The 16,541-nt window shown below is 53.0% G+C and overlaps 7 protein-coding genes across 7 annotated transcripts; 2 read left to right on the plus strand and 5 right to left on the minus strand.

Moving 5' to 3' along the window:
* Window positions 1-195: 195 nt before the first annotated feature.
* On the minus strand, window positions 196-402 carry PpBr36_01815 (uncharacterized protein; the record flags this gene model as incomplete). The annotated part of the gene is made up of 1 exon (XM_029888999.1): window positions 196-402. One exon carries the CDS (start codon window positions 400-402, stop codon window positions 196-198), a length of 207 nt encoding a protein of 68 aa, XP_029751396.1.
* A 1,353-nt stretch (window positions 403-1,755) lies between these two features.
* PpBr36_01816 (uncharacterized protein) lies at window positions 1,756-3,924 on the minus strand (the record flags this gene model as incomplete). The annotated part of the gene is made up of 3 exons (XM_029889000.1): window positions 1,756-2,426; window positions 2,541-2,703; window positions 2,806-3,924. The coding sequence occupies 3 exons, from the start codon at window positions 3,922-3,924 to the stop codon at window positions 1,756-1,758; spliced, it is 1,953 nt and encodes a 650-aa protein (XP_029751394.1).
* Window positions 3,925-5,212: 1,288 nt separating this feature from the next.
* Window positions 5,213-6,840, minus strand: PpBr36_01817 (uncharacterized protein; the record flags this gene model as incomplete). Its single annotated transcript, XM_029889001.1, has 2 exons — window positions 5,213-6,598; window positions 6,670-6,840. The coding sequence occupies 2 exons, from the start codon at window positions 6,838-6,840 to the stop codon at window positions 5,213-5,215; spliced, it is 1,557 nt and encodes a 518-aa protein (XP_029751570.1).
* A 2,924-nt stretch (window positions 6,841-9,764) lies between these two features.
* On the minus strand, window positions 9,765-10,823 carry PpBr36_01818 (uncharacterized protein; the record flags this gene model as incomplete). The annotated part of the gene is made up of 1 exon (XM_029889002.1): window positions 9,765-10,823. One exon carries the CDS (start codon window positions 10,821-10,823, stop codon window positions 9,765-9,767), a length of 1,059 nt encoding a protein of 352 aa, XP_029750708.1.
* Window positions 10,824-11,139: 316 nt separating this feature from the next.
* Window positions 11,140-12,006, plus strand: PpBr36_01819 (uncharacterized protein; the record flags this gene model as incomplete). Its single annotated transcript, XM_029889003.1, has 3 exons — window positions 11,140-11,226; window positions 11,327-11,513; window positions 11,606-12,006. 3 exons carry the CDS (start codon window positions 11,140-11,142, stop codon window positions 12,004-12,006), a joined length of 675 nt encoding a protein of 224 aa, XP_029750709.1.
* Window positions 12,007-12,914: 908 nt separating this feature from the next.
* On the plus strand, window positions 12,915-14,060 carry PpBr36_01820 (uncharacterized protein; the record flags this gene model as incomplete). Its single annotated transcript, XM_029889004.1, has 2 exons — window positions 12,915-12,937; window positions 13,010-14,060. 2 exons carry the CDS (start codon window positions 12,915-12,917, stop codon window positions 14,058-14,060), a joined length of 1,074 nt encoding a protein of 357 aa, XP_029751127.1.
* A 446-nt stretch (window positions 14,061-14,506) lies between these two features.
* Window positions 14,507-16,496, minus strand: PpBr36_01821 (uncharacterized protein; the record flags this gene model as incomplete). Its single annotated transcript, XM_029889005.1, has 4 exons — window positions 14,507-14,909; window positions 15,006-16,141; window positions 16,235-16,329; window positions 16,463-16,496. 4 exons carry the CDS (start codon window positions 16,494-16,496, stop codon window positions 14,507-14,509), a joined length of 1,668 nt encoding a protein of 555 aa, XP_029751719.1.
* Between the last annotated feature and the right edge of the window lie 45 nt (window positions 16,497-16,541).

Here is a 16,541-nt window from a genome sequence, read left to right on the forward strand (position 1 = left end):
CCTAAAAACAAAACCACCCATATCCACAAAGAAAAAGTCCGAGATCCGTATCTGACGTTATCTCCCGTTTGTCTTGCGAGAACAAGAACAAGAAAAGACAAGTCTACTGGAGTGAAAACGTGATGGTGATCATCGTCGATTCTCGACAGATCTTAGACGGGGCAGCTCTGTTTCACAAACGCAAATGATTTTGGGTCAGTCTCTGAACAAAAATAAAAAAAAGCAAAGCCTGGCGGCATAGACCCGAGCAGTGATGTAGTAATATGTGATTGATTTTATGCTTTGTCCTGTCTCGAGGGGGAATGGTCTTTTTTTGTCGTGACTTACAGCTCCGCACGAGCCGCATGTTTTGGAGCTGCCGTCAGAAGCAGCTCCGCACTTGGGGCAGGTCTTGTCATGCATGTTTGCGAGGTTTGTTTGATTGATTGATTGATTGGAGATTCTGATTTTTTTTTCTTTAAATGTTTCGAGAAAAGTTCAACAGACGTCTTCTTTTGCTTTTGTCGGTTTGATTGACAGTGGTTGGAACGAGAGAGAGAGAGAGTGTGTGCGTTGAGAGCTGAAGGTACTTGAGAGCGGGGTCATGTGAGGATCTTATATAGTGGTGTACAAGTGAGAAGTAGCTCTTTCTCTGTCTCTCTTCCCCTCCCCATGACACACACTCCCCCCTCTCCTCGTGAGCAGATGCCTGAATGAACAACATGGTAAATGCTCCAATCTGTCGGACGAAAACACCAAGGTATGTAGGTACTTTGCAAAGTACCTACACGCCCCCTTTTTTTGTACAAGGGCATTTACACCAGTAGCAGTGCATCATCTAGCTTTAGAGCCGGAGTTTACTTGCATGAACCCGGCGCGAAGATCATGAACCCAAATTCGCAGTACAAAAACGGAAAAACAACGCAGCGCTAACCTTGTCTTTTGCAGATTTGGTGTGGGGTGTTTTGTTTTTCTTGACACCACACTCCGTTACTGCTTTGCTCTCCAATCCGCGCGATCCCGTTGGACCGTTTCGGAGAATGCAGGCTAGGGGACCCCCCATGGATCCCTCTGCCCCTACGTCGACAAGTCCCGAGTAAACCGATTTTTTTTAGGAAGGGAGAAAAGGCACAGAATGTGCTTTTGGCTGAAACATACGGTGAGGGATAAAAGAGAGACAGAGAGAGAAAAAAAAAAAAAAAAAAAGCACTAGCCGTTTTGTTTATCTAGTCCAAGCAGCTGATCAGACTGTGTTATCGGACTAAGAATAAGTTGGCTCCTTTCTTCAGACCGGTAGTAGCCATAGAAGGTAGTTAGTTATCTCTGCTTCTCGCCTGACACGTGTGGTTATGATTATCAAGTGTTCTTGGTACGGATGAGCCACCATGGCAGCTGCACCACCATTATGCAGGGCATACAACCTGCCCGCCCCCTCCTAACTTTGAGCTACGCTGGCAACCAATACCTCGCCCCCGCTCCCCCCACACCGGCAGACCCTTGAACGGCAGATCGTGAGAAGGGTAGGGTGATTACGTCGCCAAGCAGGCGGCTGATCAGTTGCGTTTATAAACAATGTAATTATTGATGGCATGTCCCTGAAGGTAGGGAACCAGAGGTTCACTAAAAGATTATGCTCATATAATTGGCCGGCATACATACAACAGCAGGCAGATATGCTCTCTCAGGTTCAGACGGCGATGGACAACGAGAATGGCTTGGTCAACTATTAAATATTGAGAAACAGCAACAATACACTATCGTCTTTCCAAAGTTGGTCTACATGCAGACGGCCGGCCCTCCGTTGCCTGGTAAAAGCAAGACAAAGAGTCTGATGTCAGCAGCATATCGCCATCCAGAGACGGAGGCCGACTTACCTGTAATGATCTTCTCCAAGGACTGGAACAGGCTCACGACAAACACCAAGCACCCAAAGACGACGACGGCCCAGGCGCAATAGGTCCGCCAGCTCCGGCTCGCCAGCTTGATGTAGCAGAGGGGCGGCAGAATGTACGCCATGGCGCAGGCGCTGGTGGACCCGACGAGCTCAAAGATGACGCCCAGGTCGCACGTCATCAGGCTCAGGGCCATTGCGCTAACCACAAGGGCAGAGCTGAAGATGAGGTGCAGATTCAGGTTGAAGGGCTCTCCGGGGAAGTAGTAGTTGAACATTACCTCGCGGCACACAAAGGCCTCGAGCGGCAGCGTGGTGAGCATGTTGAGCCCAAAGCAGAGCCGTGCTATCGTCACCATGGTGTTGTCGGCCGGGAAGTTGTTGAGAACGTTGCCCAGCGTCTTGTCGCCAAAGGTCAGGAACCCCGCGAGCGCCATGAGGAGGCAGGCCAGCATCGACACACCCGTCGAGTAGTGCGTCACGCGCGAGAACCGGTCTATTGTCGGCTTCTCGAGGGATCCGTAGATGAGGAGGGAGTTGTGATGACAGACAAAGGCTGTATGCATGTACATGGATGCGTTGGCAGTTGTGTCAGTAGGGGGTTTTTGGCCTATCAAGTCTGTCACATATGAAATAGGAAATATCAAATATCAATATGATTTTTTCTTACCGAAAGATATTACGCCAATGGCTTGGGCTATACCCGTATTCACCGTCAGGAGTGACGTGTCAAAGGAGCCCCTCAGCTCTTTGGGAGTTAAAAGTCCCTGAATAACGACCGTAAAGACAATGACCAGCATGCTCACTAGAGCAAATGTGCTAGCTTTAGCGAGCTGTCATTTTGTGCTTGGTCAGTATGCAGACAAGAAAGGTAATAAAAAGCCATCCTGCCCAACGCTTCCCCTTCACAACCCCCCAAATTATAACGCACGCACCTTGGAAATGTCACGATACAGCGTCAACGGATAGCTAATGCCCAGGGTAAAAATCACAATGACGGCACGGCGGTCAGCGAGTAACCCGAGCACGGGTATGTTGCGCAAATCAGGCCAGATTGCCAGGAAGACATGCGGTATGCTGTCGCCCACAATGACACCAAAGGCCACCATGCCGCCAAACGCAAAAGCCCACTGGGCCACGCTGACGGCGATGAGGCCGGGCTTGCCGAAGCAACGCTCCACCGTCCCCTGGAAGCTGTTTGCTCCCGAGAGCTTGCTGTTGATCACGATGAGGCAGATGGTCCAGTCGACGACGACGGTCAGCGAGATGAGCAAGAACACGCCGGCCAGCAGGCCCGCGTTCTTGAAAGCGTACGGCTGGCCGATAATGCCCGCGCCAATGATGCTGTTGGCCATGTTCATAAATGCCGCGCGCAGGCCGCTCTTGGGCCGGTTGTGGTCCTCGGCCCACTCGGCGCCGCCGTCGACCCAGTCCGCTCCGCTGTTGGCCACCGAGACCGAGGGCGCCTCGATGTTGGTGAGCAGCGGCAGACGGCGCTCCGTCTCGGCGTTCTCGGGCTCAGAGTCGACGTCGAATTCGCTGTCGTAGCTGTCGAAGCTGGAGCGCGACGAAGGAGACGACAGCGCCAGCAGCGGGTGGTTGTACTCGCCCCCCAGACCCTGTCCTGGACCCCCCTGGGTGTTGCCATTGGATGCCCGGCGGCCATTATTGTTGGCTGCGCCGACGCCCCCGCCGACGACGATGGGCTGCAGATCGAAGCGTACTCGATTGGGCGTGCGGGGTGTGCGCGAGCCGCCCGTGAGGCTGGGCGAGTGTAGTGCAGACGGTCGGCGCTCTGTGTTCTGTAGGGATTGTGGTCTTCTCGAGAGCGGTTTCGAGTCTGAGGGTTGTTGTTGGTTTTGATGATGTTGTTGCTGCTGCTCTGAGGATTGCGGCACCGACCTGGGTGATGTTATTGCCGCGCCGGCAGGAGCGACATCTTGGTTGTGAGAGGCCAGCAGGCCAATGTCCTCCTCGTTGTCGTTGGCACGCGGCGTGGAGCTGCTGCTTCCGAGGAACGAAGATCTGGCCTTGGCCATTGGCAGCCGGTTCATCACCAGCGCATCTTATGCTGCCCCAGCAATGGTTTTCAAGTTCTCGTAACTGCTCAAATTCGTCCGGATAGTGCGTATTGGGGGCGTCGGCGAAAGAAGACAGTCCGGGTTGGCAGTTGTTTTGTGTGTCGTGTGTGCCCCAATACGACGTTGTAAGCTGCTCGGGATCGCTGATGCTTTCGGTTGGGTTGCTACCGAGGTCAAAGGTGCTCTCTGCTTGCGCTGTCTGCTCCAAGGATTGTCGCCTTAGTATTTCTTTTTATTTCTGGACAAACAACCAATGTCTATGGAAAAGAGGCTGTATTTCTGAGAGATGATTCGGGAGGCAAAGGAACCAGACAGGTAGGTATCTTGCCTCTATGGACGTCAAGTTCCGCCCGACGGACATTTAAGGGTCTTTTCTGCGTTTTCAGGAGCAAACTTGACACGCAGGGAAACCGTAATGTTAGTGTACTTACCCCTGCTTGCCCGTCAGAGCGTTTTTTGGGTTGTTCACGGTGTGCGCTTAGCTTAGTCTGGTACCTGACCTTGCAACCGGATCCACTTGACGAACATGAAATCCAAGTACAATTTATAGCCGCCGCGCATATTGGCGGTACTTTGTGCTAACGATAAGTAAGTAAGCTGAGTGATCAGCGTTGATTGCCGCACCCACCGACTTGGCACACCTTGCAACCAACCACCGTTCGACATAAAAGCCAGCTGCGCCGTGATGCATCCTCTGTTTTTTGAAAAGCACCAGGCCGAGGATTATGCGACGTCGTTCTAAGGAGTTTTCGCGAGTCTAGTCTGGACTGGAATAGTTTCCATCAGCTGAAGACGTTTTCTGTACGCACTAGTCTAGGTACAAAAACCCAAGGTACGTCCCAATTGCATTCCTGTTGGCACAAAGGCACCCCGAGTATCCAAACAACTTTTCAGTCGCTATTCGACTGTTCGCTATGTACTTCTGTGTACCCTTCCGGGTGGGTATCATAATTTACAATAAAATACACTTGACGAGCTCATCTCAATACCGTTCCACCGTCCGCCATGGACGCCAACCTGCAAATGGTAAGGTGCTATCGAATGCACATGCTGGTTATTTGCAACAAGCAAAATCCTCCTCACTAAGCCCTGGCTCTCACTTTACTCATCATTTTCTTTCCTCGTTTCTTTTCGCTGATAAATCCATGACATATTCTGGCTATGCTGATTATCCGGATGCCTTCTTGTTGAATGTAGGACACACGACGCTTTTTTTCTTCTTTTTTTTCAATAAAAAAAAATGGTGCCGAGGAGGTCATCATCAAAGCCCCGAAGCAGTCGTTCCTGCAATAAAGAATGATGCAGCCAACACGTATCGACTGAGATATATGCGTTGGGCTGGACTTGACGGCTGGTTAGATGAAGGCCGGGCCGACCCTGTTGACGACGTCGACGTTCCGCCCGTAGCAGAGCCATTCGCTTCTGGAGTGGTTGGGCCGTGTGCCAGAGGCGCCGAGGTCGTTACCGGTGTTTCTGAGGCGCTCGTGGTCGATGTGATTTGAGGTGGAACAGCCCGAGGGCCGAAGCCAATGCGGGTTTGGTCCATGTCGAAGACGGCATAGACATTTTTGAGGAATGTAGACCCGAGCAACCAGCTACCCCTGACGACCTCGTTGCCATACAGATTACTGACACACTCGCCGTTGGAATTGGGAGCCTGCAGCCAATCGCTCGTGAAGATGGTGTAGCTGGCGCCCGAGAAGGAGACGGTCAAGGGCTTGTTCGAGTCGCAAGGTGCCGTGTAGGTCACTCCATCGGAGCTCTTCGCACCGGGGATCTGCTTGTGGATAGCGTTGACATCACCAGGTGGACCGAAGATGTATGTCGTTCCCGTGTCGATATAGGCGCGTCTTCCCGAGATACCAGCCTTCTTGCCATCGTATGAAAAGTCGCCCATAGGGATGGCCCAGACACCACCAGCATTTTCCGGAACTTTGCTGTACGTGATATCCCCAACGTGCTTTGTCGAATCGATCCCACCAAAAGTGACCTCGCCCATGTTGGGTCCGTCCGAGTTGCGACTGACATAAACCCCCATCACGTTGGACTTGAATGCCTTCTCCTTCTTGAGAGTCTGAAGCAGATTGTCCGTGGCGCCGTTGGCCATGGATAAGCCAAGAATACCGTCGAATGGGAAATGGTTGAAGTGATCGGATGTATCGCTGGCAATACCGATAGTCATCGGGATCTTCTTGCCAGCGAGCGAGAGCGTGTCCCGTGCCAGCGATCCAGAAACCGATCCGCTGCCGTAGCTGATTGAAAAATCCTTCGCTTCAGCCTTGAAGGTGGATGAATCGCCAGATCCAAAAGTGTTGTGGATGGTGCACGGAGTCGACTTGCACGTCGAGCCCATGATCCAGGTTGTGCCGGCACCAGTATCCAAGAGCATCAGCATTTGCTTTGGACCAGAGCCTAAGCCGACATCCACAAAGTACGAAAAGTCGGTGCCATCCTGGTGGAGTGGTATGCTGTCTGCAGTCTTGGGATCCCGGGCCCTGGATATCGTATATCTGTTATTCTGCCGCCTGGCCAAGTTTGATTCCTCATGTTGCTCGTCGTTTCCAGACGAGGCCGTCTGACTGTACTTGGCTGAGAGATACCGAGCTATTCGCGATATGCTCTCCCCATGGGACTCGACCGCTTGGTTCTGTAGTGTCGCAACTAGTCAGTATGGTTGCACAGCAGTGTCGGTGACAGGCGCCGTCACACGAAGCTTACATTGGACGCCCTCCTGGACAGAGGGAAGGTCACAACCCCACCACTTTCAGGGCCTCGTTTTTGACTCTTCTGAGCCTCACAGCTGCTGTCTTCCTCGCATGGTATCCAAGGGAAGAAAGCATGACTGCTAGTAACCCAAAGAGCCAGATAAGCGAGATATATAGCAAGCATGGTGAGAAGGGCCGACGAATGGAGAATTTGCTTCTCTCAGCAGTAGACGATGTAAATTGTGTCGTCTTGCGGCAGAGATAAAAGCCGACCAATATCCAACCCAAGCCCTCCCTCGCTCTTCCCCCCCGATGGAACAAGGGAATGATTAGTGATTATGTAGGCCGCATTGGTTATAGACCGGATAAGTCGAGGTCGGGGGACCAGGTAACAGGATTGAATGCCCAAACAGAAACGCCGATGCTGGAACAAATGGCAGAATGCAAGAAGAGAGTCTGAGAAATTGTATGCCAAGGTGGAAAAGTTGCACAGGAATGTTCTGTAAGCCGGGAGACGGTACCCGGGCCGGTTGCAACTGGAGAAACGGAGAAACGCCAGACAACGCAAGACAAGAGAACCACTTCCTATGCAAGACAAAGAGGAGCCAAGGATGGTGGCGTCGGCAATGTTGAGCTTCGTTACGCTGGCCGAGAGAGACAAAAATCTGTGAGCAAAATGATGCCGGGCATGAAAGGAGGGTGATTGCCAGCTGATCAGGTAGATCCACCAAGCTTGATTAGGGAGGTAGATAGACAAGTACCCAAACCCAGGATTAGACTAGAAAGATGGACAACACCCAAGAAAGAAACAAAAAAAGGTAAAAAATCAAAAATGCCAGTGGTAACAAGAAAAAAAAAAAAAAAACTATGCCTCTACTGGTCGCTATTAAGAAACAAAGAAAACCAGCTCTAGGGTCGGTCGTACCTCATGAGGTATGGGGAGCGTGGCAAAAGTATGAATGGACGAGGTCGAAGGGAAACCAAACGAGGTTATTTGAGTGGTAAAGAAGGCTGGTCTGGCTGGTTAAAGCGAGCGCGGGGCACCAATAAGAGTGGAAAAGGGGTCACGTCGTCGGTGGACTCGTCGATTGAGAACGATACGAAGCTACCACAATAAAAAAAACAACGACTCTGAACAGCTACATAACCGCCCCCTTGCCCTCCATTTCAGACAAGGATGTCGATAAAGCCGCTGCAGTCACGTACGTCTACTTGCATCCACAGTAGTACTAGACCCTGGTGGCTCGATGGTCAGCAGCGCTAGGCGAATGCAGCCCAACACGGAGGTCATGGATGGTGGACAGTAAACCAGGGATCGCGCGCTTGTCAATTTCCCAAATTTGGCTTGGTTGTACTTTGCCGACCTCCCGATAAATAAAGGGATTGCAATCTTTGCGTTGAGGGTTTTCGAGGGAAATTAGGTATTGTCTGTAAATGAATCTCCGTCGTTTATGTCCGTGTAGTGGCTGAGCGTCTGCAAAATCTATATACTACACAAGTACCTCGAGTCTACTGCAGGTACCGAACGTTATTATTACCTATATTCCCTTAATCAGTTGAAGAAACGAAAGACGGGAGACAAAAAGAAAACTGACTCTATCAACTGTCGAATGATCAGCAAATCGGCTCAAAGTGGATCCTGGTAGGATTAAGACCCACGAACCCCCCACAGATTGCGCAAAATCACCCATGGAAAGCTGTTCTCTTGGTGGTTGGTTGTTCTCCATCCAGATCCACCACACACGGACTTTTACCCCACGCGGGTGCCAAAGTAGTAGACTGGCTGAGTCTTTTTATCCCAGCTTCGTGTCTCTTTCGGATAGATGAACCCGTACAATCAACCGCGAACCGCGAATAAATGCTTGTAATATGCAAGAGATATACTCGAAATCATTTCCCCGGTCTCTGGCACACCGGACGGAATGCATGTTGTTTGGCACCTCAGATGTCCAATAAACATTATACCGCGCTACAGCAAATACTTGGTACTACAAGAGAACAATACTTGAAGAAATGGAGTGAGACGGTCGCGTGTCGAACGTCGATCGACACCATTGAATGAAATCGAAAAAGGCACCAATCATCGTCCGCACGTCAAACCCGCCATCTGGTTGTTAGCTCCGGTTCAGGGTAGGCGGGTGCGCTAAAGGATGAACGACGCCCGCACCGCGGTTGCTTCTCGGCGCCAAATTAATACTTTCAAGGCTCCCAGGGCTCTCCCTCAGCAGAGCCAAGAAAAATAAGGGTTCCAACAGTCGCGTACAATCTCTCCTAGCCCTTGACCTGCAGTAGCTCGCTGCCCAGAGAGGAATCGATTCGCACGTCTCCTGGCCATCCGGTTATCAACAAAAACAAATACTTATGATGGGCAAGCGGAGGCGAGGCAAGTCCACCGCCGTCTCTGCTTTTCGCAACCAAAATGTTTTTTTTTTTTTCTCGAGCCGCGCTAGGCGCCACGTGCGATTTCGAAAAAAAAGAAAAGGAAAAGAAACGCTGATGATGTCTTGAAACTCCTCCGTTGATTGGAACATCGCGGGAAGGACTTGCCGTCTCCATGACAATAGTCTCCAACATGATCCTAATTAGCGCGGCATCAATTTCACTGTGTAGTACGCCCAACGCCTCTGCATGGCTTGCATTCAAACCACCTATCTATGAGGCGTAATCAATATGTGGAGGGGACCTCCAAGGAAACAATGGTCTAGGTCTAGTCCTAGATCGGATTGTGTACCTGGCTTCAAAAAAAGACGACCGTTTCCCGCTCGCAAGGCCCTCTCGGTAGTAAGAGGACGGACACCAATCGAGCCAGAGTTCTTGGTTCTTTATTCCCCGGCCCGCTTTGAACATTAACGCCCTTAGAAAGCCGCCAGGCTTTGGCGTCTTGGCCATGCCAATGTCAGAAATTCGCACGAAGGATCTGATAATGGAACATCCTTATATCTGCATGTCGCCCTAGTGTATAAAAATTCTTTCTTGTCGTCAACTTGCCGCGAATCAAAGTGTCATATACAATGTCTTTTGAGGATCACGCTATGCATGCATCATGTGACGGATGGAAATGCGGTCAGTCAATTTATTTGACGACAGTAGAGTCTAACCGCTCAACAATCATCTAGACGCATCCAGACTCACACGTTCGTGGATCTGAACCCAGTGTTCAGCCTTGCGTACAGTCTCGAGTCTCTTGGGCTCCTGTGATAGCGCGCAATGCAGAGCCTCGACTGCCGCGGCAAAGCTCTCCTTGCCAGCCAGCCCCGATCTTCCAGAGGCAATGGCCGAACGCAAGAATACCCAAACAGACTCGCCTGTCCACCGCAGCGACATGGCCAACTCTGCCGTCTCTTTGACTATGGCCTTCCACTCCTCCTCTGGCATATAGAGACTGAGGTGCGCCAAAAATGACCACCCTGACGTGTCGCTGTGATGCCGGAATACCCAGACCTTCACAGCCTCGGTGATCCTGCGAGTTTCCTGTGCGTGGTTTGTGCATACTGTTTCTTTGGACGGGCTGCCATGCAACGTCATCAAATATCGTGCATGGCTCCAGGCATAATAGTTCCTTGGGTGTCTCTCCGCCGAGACCATCACCAATTGAACAAAACTATCGTAAATTTTAATCGGCAGGCCCCATGTGGTGGTACACATCCGGACCAGCCATCTTCGGTGACCCCACAACGTTGGAGATTTTGTGTGTCGGTTCAGACGGCTCGTGAGAAGCGAGTCGACGAGCCACATCTCTCGAGATAACAGGGGAGCAAAAACATCCATGCTGCTTCGAGAAGCCTGCAGCAAGAGAAGCCTCTTGCGCGTGTTTGCGGCGGTCAGGTGCTCCGGGTCGAAGAGGAGCATCACGGCCGTGGCCTCGAGGACTTGGGAATCATGGCGGGAGATGTCTTGCATCAACTGCAGAAATCTTCTGCGGGCTTCTGTAAAAGCCGATATAAGCGAGGCTTTGGGTACAGCCACGGCATTTTCATCCTGGAGGACATGCGAGCCTGGAGGGACTGGATGGCTTTGCCCAAGAATCTCAATTTCTAGTAGCTGTGCTTGGTTTGCACCTGGTTGCGGCAGGGGTTGGTGAGTAAGAACATCTGCGATAGCTTGATATGCTACAACGTTGCAGTCATCCACATTAGACCTTGCAGCCAGTCCCTGAGCAGATGCCATGCCGAGGATTTTGTATGAAGTGAGGGCAAACAATTAAAGTAGCGATGTCGATGGCGGTGGAAACCCTTTTGGGGGGGCTGATGCAGGGTAGGCGAGATGTTCAGAGTGACGTGTTGCTGATCAGGAAGCGGGGCCCGCCAAAGCTGTTCTGGTCAAGCTGCAAGCTGCTTGCTTCGTGGCAAGCCCACGCTCTTGCACAAAGACACCAAAACCACACCGTGTCTGTCCATTATACCCCTCGTCCGTGGACCGCACGCCGCAAAGCACGCGACAACAAAGGCCCTGGGCCATAGCGAAAGGAAGCCCGAGCCCAAAGATGCCTTCACTCCTGATTCTGATCTTCACCATCGAGGTCGCTGTTGAGCTCATCAACACAATCGGCGCAGCGACCATCAACAACCTGGTAAGCCGGCTCGAAAAAAGCTACCGACCGATAGTCCCCGGCGACCACTTATGCGAGCAACCAGATTCCCAAGCTAACTCTTGCCGTCGTTGTCAAACAGCTATGGAGGATCTTCAATGCCTTGCCGACCAAACTGTCGACACAGTTTGCCGAGCAACGGAAGCTCCAGCAGGAATACCTCAAAGTTCGCCGTGAGCTGAACGCTACTAGCAGTCAGGATGAGTTTGCCAAGTGGGCAAAGCTGCGTAGACAGCACGACAAGCTGCTGGAGCAACTAGAGAAGCAGAGTAAGCACAGGACGCTCTCGGGTTTTGAGCATGTCGGACACTGGAAAGGATCCGTTTAGCTGACCACTGGATGCTCTTTGCCTCAACCGCAGAATCCGCACTCGACTCGACCAAAGGCAACTTTGACAAATACATCACCGGAATCCGTTGGATAGCCACTCAGGGACTACGATACTTCCTCCCATTTTGGTATGCCAAGGTCCCCATGTTCTGGCTGCCCTACGGCTGGTTTCCGTACTACGCAGAGTGGCTCGTGTCGTTCCCGCGTGCGCCCATGGGCAGCGTAAGCATAGCCTCGTGGCAGCTCGCATGCACGGGCTTTGTGGTGCTGATCAAGGATGCCATAACGGCACTCGTGGTCTTTGTGCTGGGCATGCGGGAGAGCAAGGTCAAGCAGGCCGTTCCGGTCAAGGCGGCGGCATCTGTTGGCAAAGGTGATGAGAAAACCAAGGCTGCATCGACGGCTACGAAGGAGGGAAAAAAGGAGCTATAGTTACTTTGAAGCCAGTCTTCCTCTCTAATTTTTTACTAGACGTTATGGACTTCTAAAACCATCTCCTGGCGCTCATCATGTTTTTGTCTCTCATCAATTTGACGCAAAGAATATCATTGTCCCCGAAGGAACTCATGCCCTGCAACACTACGTGAGATGACTCTTGGCAGAGTACTTTGGCTCGTTCTAGGCAGTCATATTGACTTTGAAGGACCATGGTGAATAAAGGTCATCAAAGCTTCGATAGTGCCAACCCGACCTTCCTCGTCGGGACGCCTTGCTTTGATGGAAAGCAGGTCGACAAGTCGCTGGTTCTACGTTTCAAGGTGTTTCTCTCGCTCAGGTGTTTTTCAGAACATGCATGTTCTGGTGGCTAAATCGAGCCAGTATAACCAGAGTTGTGGTTCTGGAGAGACACTCTAGAATGTTGCTTCTCTTTTTACTCGCGACTTCTGGCGAGTGTTTGTGAGAACGAAAACGGCCAGGCGATGAGGAAATTTTAGGAAAGGATTTTATCTGCTTCAAGCTGTGGGAACAAACGCGACGACCCCACTTTGCCTTCCCATGTCCGCTTCCGGCCGGCAGGCAGACCGATAAGACACCTGGCTGAAAGATAAAGACCAACCCCTGTCGGGCAACGTCGCGACTTCCAGCTAACCTTTACTTGTTCATCCCTTGTAGGTGCGAGGTATGTCAGTAACTTGGGAAGTTGGGTGCCTCTGGAACGTCACCTTCTCTTCAACCCGCAAACCATCAATCCAAACAGCGCCAGATTCTAGAGTGCCGCGCAAAAAGGGCCACGGGCTACTCTCGTCTGTAGAGTCAGAGTCTTAACAGCCTGGAACACAGGATACAACATTTACTTTGTATTCTAAAAAGGGAGTCTCCTGTCCTAAACTACCGCCATCATGTTGTCAATAAATTGGGGGACGTAAGTATTGTGACGGACTTTTGGACTCACAACAATTAGAACGTGACGTTTTAAAACTAAGGCATACGATAGTATCAAGTCCCTTCTACTTTTCTTTGGACCTTTCTTATTGCCAAAGATGATCGGCTACTATCGCAGCCTCCGCGCCTCATCCGCCCAGTCAAATCAACCTATCCGCCCTCCCTCGCCAGGTGCGCAGCGGGTCATAATCCTCCTGTGCGCCATAGCGATCGCCTTCATAGCCAAGACATTGCCGACGCTCTCTCCCGAGAACATCTTTGTCCTCACCGACTCCCGCATCCAGATACCCACCGACGTCCTCTTCAACCGCCTGGCGCACATGCGCCCCAATGGCAGCCTCACGGCGACTGACGAGGCCCTGCGCGCCCGCTTCGTCAACCTCGAGAGCCGCCTGCTGTACCTCAAGTTCGGCCCGGACGCGCTGGCCGACTGCCCCTTTTGCGTGTCGGAGGAGCCAAACACATACCTGTACTACGCGCTGCCGGACCTGCTCGCCCCGCACCTCCTCAACCTGGCCCTTCTCGCCATTGCGACGTCGGGCCTGGTCTCGGGCGGCGAGGGTCGCAGGTGGCGCAGCGTCGCCGTCATGTCCGCGGTTGCCATCGCCGCCGTGGATTTGTACATGGTCAACGCCTACGACCACCAGTCCAACGCGCGCGCCCTCCGCCCCGGGGACCTCGACATGTTCTTCTGGGCCGCGCGGCGCTGGCGCCATGCCGCCTTTGCGGCCCTGGACGTTGTCATCGCGGGGCTGATTTGGCTTTCTTCAACCAGGCGTCTGTTCACGGAGCCGCCCAGCCCACTGGAGCGCGTCGAGGCCGTCACGCGCGCGCTCGCCAGCGCCAAGAGCCGGCTGAGTGCCGTGTCCATCGTCAAGAACACGGCGAGTCGGGATTCGGCGCTGAGGGCGAGGTCTCACGCCTATTGGGCGCACGAGGTGGGCGTTATGAATGATGTCATGGAGGACAGGGAGGTCGTGGATGGGGTCAAGGATGCGTTGGAGAACCGCATCAAGATCTCGGCCATCTCGCAGGATGCCGAGACTTATGCACGGAATGTCATCGAGGCAGTGATTTCAGAGGATGACACTCCAAAAGAATAAGTTAGATTGCTATAAGATGGTAAAAAAAAAAAAAAAAAAAAAAAAAAAAAAAAAAAAAAAAAAAAAAAAAAAAAAAAAAAAAAAAGCTGTCGAAATGAAATGCTGAGAATTGACAGTTCACTGGCCTTCTTCTCTGTACTGTGACACGAGTTCATGGCCTGCTCCCGTGCTGTGGAAAATCTCTAGGTGGACGTGCATGATGCCTAGATCAGATGAAAGAAAGCCTGGTCGGCAATATAACTCCAGAGAAAAAGGCCAGGCATTATATGAAATACTGCTCTGGCGTTTCCGCTAAAGAATGAATAAAAACATATGCCAATAAAAGGGGCTCAAGATCTAGGACCATTCATCAAGATGACCAATATGCCACGGCCTTCCTCTGCTTTCTCCTCTACCATACATAAGCCTTCTGGTACTCTTCCCCCTGTTCCCCGACTCTGACTCGCTCAAGCCCCTCTAGTATCTGGCCTAGTCGTCCCCGTCGCGTTGCTAGACATGCTCCCTTTTCTCGACCCGAGGCCCATGCCGGCCACGCCGGTGCCGGCCTCGTCGACGCTCCTCTCAAGGAAGCCTGCCCAGAGCTCCGCGAGCGACTCCTTATTGGTGGGCGTCGTCGACGACTCGCTGAAGAACTCGGTGTTGAGCGACGGCGTGCTCGGGGTGCGGTGGAAGGGCGCCGACGGTAGCCGTAGGCTACTGCTGGACGTGCCCGGCCTCGCGAGCCCGGCCTGCTCTTTTTGCTCCTCGCTCCAGCTGAGGATGCCGGATATGACCTGTAATACCTGAAATTTTTTGGGATCGGAGCGGTCGAGTGCTAGGAACTGTAGGAAAAGGTTGGTGACGACTTGTCTGGACGAGTTTGATGAGGTATCGTTAGTGAGAAAAAAAAAAAAAAAAAAAAAAGCGGCGGAGGAGCACTTCGTGTGATAGACACGATCAACATACCTGTCGACGTTTTCTTCCGGCTTGTTCTTTTTAATGTATTTGAGGGCCTTGGTCAGGTGATCGTTGAGCACGATAGCCTCATGCCTCAGCTTGCCAATCAGCAAGTTCTTCTCCTTGACCTCCTTCTCGAACGGAGCCATGCGCTCCAGCTCCTTGGACAACTGCTCGCGGGCGGCCACGGCCTCTTCAGCCAGTCGGGCCGCCTCTTTGGCTTTCCTATTGGCGGCCTCGAGCTGCTCCTCGGAGCTTTCTACGACCTCGCGCAGCTCGCGTTTCCTGGCCTCCTGGATCTCCCGCAGCGCCCTCTGCAGCGCATCGACGGCCTGCGCCTGCGCGTCCCGCTCCGAGGCGGCGCGCTCGTGCGCCTCGCGCAGCTGGCCAGCCTCGGCCTCGAGCTCGGCCACCTTGTCGGCCAAGCTGTCCCTGACCGACTTTTGCTCCATGGCGATGACCTCCCACTCGCCCATGGCGCTGCTCGTCCGGTCCAGCTCGACCTTGTAGCTGTGCAGCTGCCGCGCCATGTCCTCCTTCTCCTTGAGCCAGTTCTGCTGCGACAGGTTGCCGCGGCTGCGCAGCGACGACAGCTCGCGGTTGGACTCGTGCAGCTCCTCGCGCAACCTCTCGGCCTCGGCCTCGGCCTCCTCCGCCCGCTTGACAAGCCCCTCGCTCTGGCCCTCGAGCTCCTCCACGCGGTCCTTGGCCTCGGCCAGCTCCTCCCTGTCCCGCTTAAGCCTGTCCCCGAGGGTCTCCTTGATCTTCTCGACCCTTCCGAGGAGGGTTTGGTATTGGTCCTCGGCGCGGTCGCGGGCCGCCTCGGACTCTTCGAGCTCGGTGCGCAGTTGGGACGTATCGGTCGCATGAGATTCGCGGAGAGACTCGAGCTGGCGGCGGAGCTGCTCAACCTCGGTCCGGAGGGCGTCTCGCTCCTCCGTCATGGCCGCCAGCTTCGCGCTCGTGTCTCCTGTGTTGCCTTCCTGCGATTGAGACTGTCGACTGGTGTCTGATGGTGGTGTGGCTTCTTCTGTTGGTGATTGGGGCGGCTGTGGCTGGGGTGACTTGCCGTTGGCACCGGCATGGCCATTGGCAGCGTCTCCATTTTCTGGCGCCTCATCTTCTGGTTCTGGCGGGGGTGCAGTCTGCATAGCAAGAGGTAATCGGAAAGCTCAAAGTCAGCATGCTGCGCGAAGGAAAGAGTTGGAAGAGGGTGGTTGATGAGAGCTGGCGCTTACCTCTCCATCCGACGCTTCCTCCTCCTGCTGAGCGTTTTCTGCTGGCTTTGCCTTGCCGGCGGTCTTCTTCTTTTTGTTGTTCTTCTTTTTTGATGCTGTAGGAAGCAAAACAAAAAGAGCCGACGTATAACGGTCAGGGTCAGCAGCAAGCCACGAGTGGCGGGAGGGGATAAATACGAATTGGGGGCGTGGATGAGGGCGTCTGGCCTAGGCTGGGCGAGGACGGACCTTGAGACTCGGTAGTCGGTGCGGTGGAAGCCATGATGGCTCAATGAATGGACAGTCGAGGCGTGCAGTTAACCCGAGG

The sequence above is a fragment of the Pyricularia pennisetigena genome, chromosome 2 (assembly GCF_004337985.1).
Source record: "Pyricularia pennisetigena strain Br36 chromosome 2, whole genome shotgun sequence".
NCBI classification, from domain to species: Eukaryota; Fungi; Ascomycota; class Sordariomycetes; order Magnaporthales; family Pyriculariaceae; genus Pyricularia; species Pyricularia pennisetigena.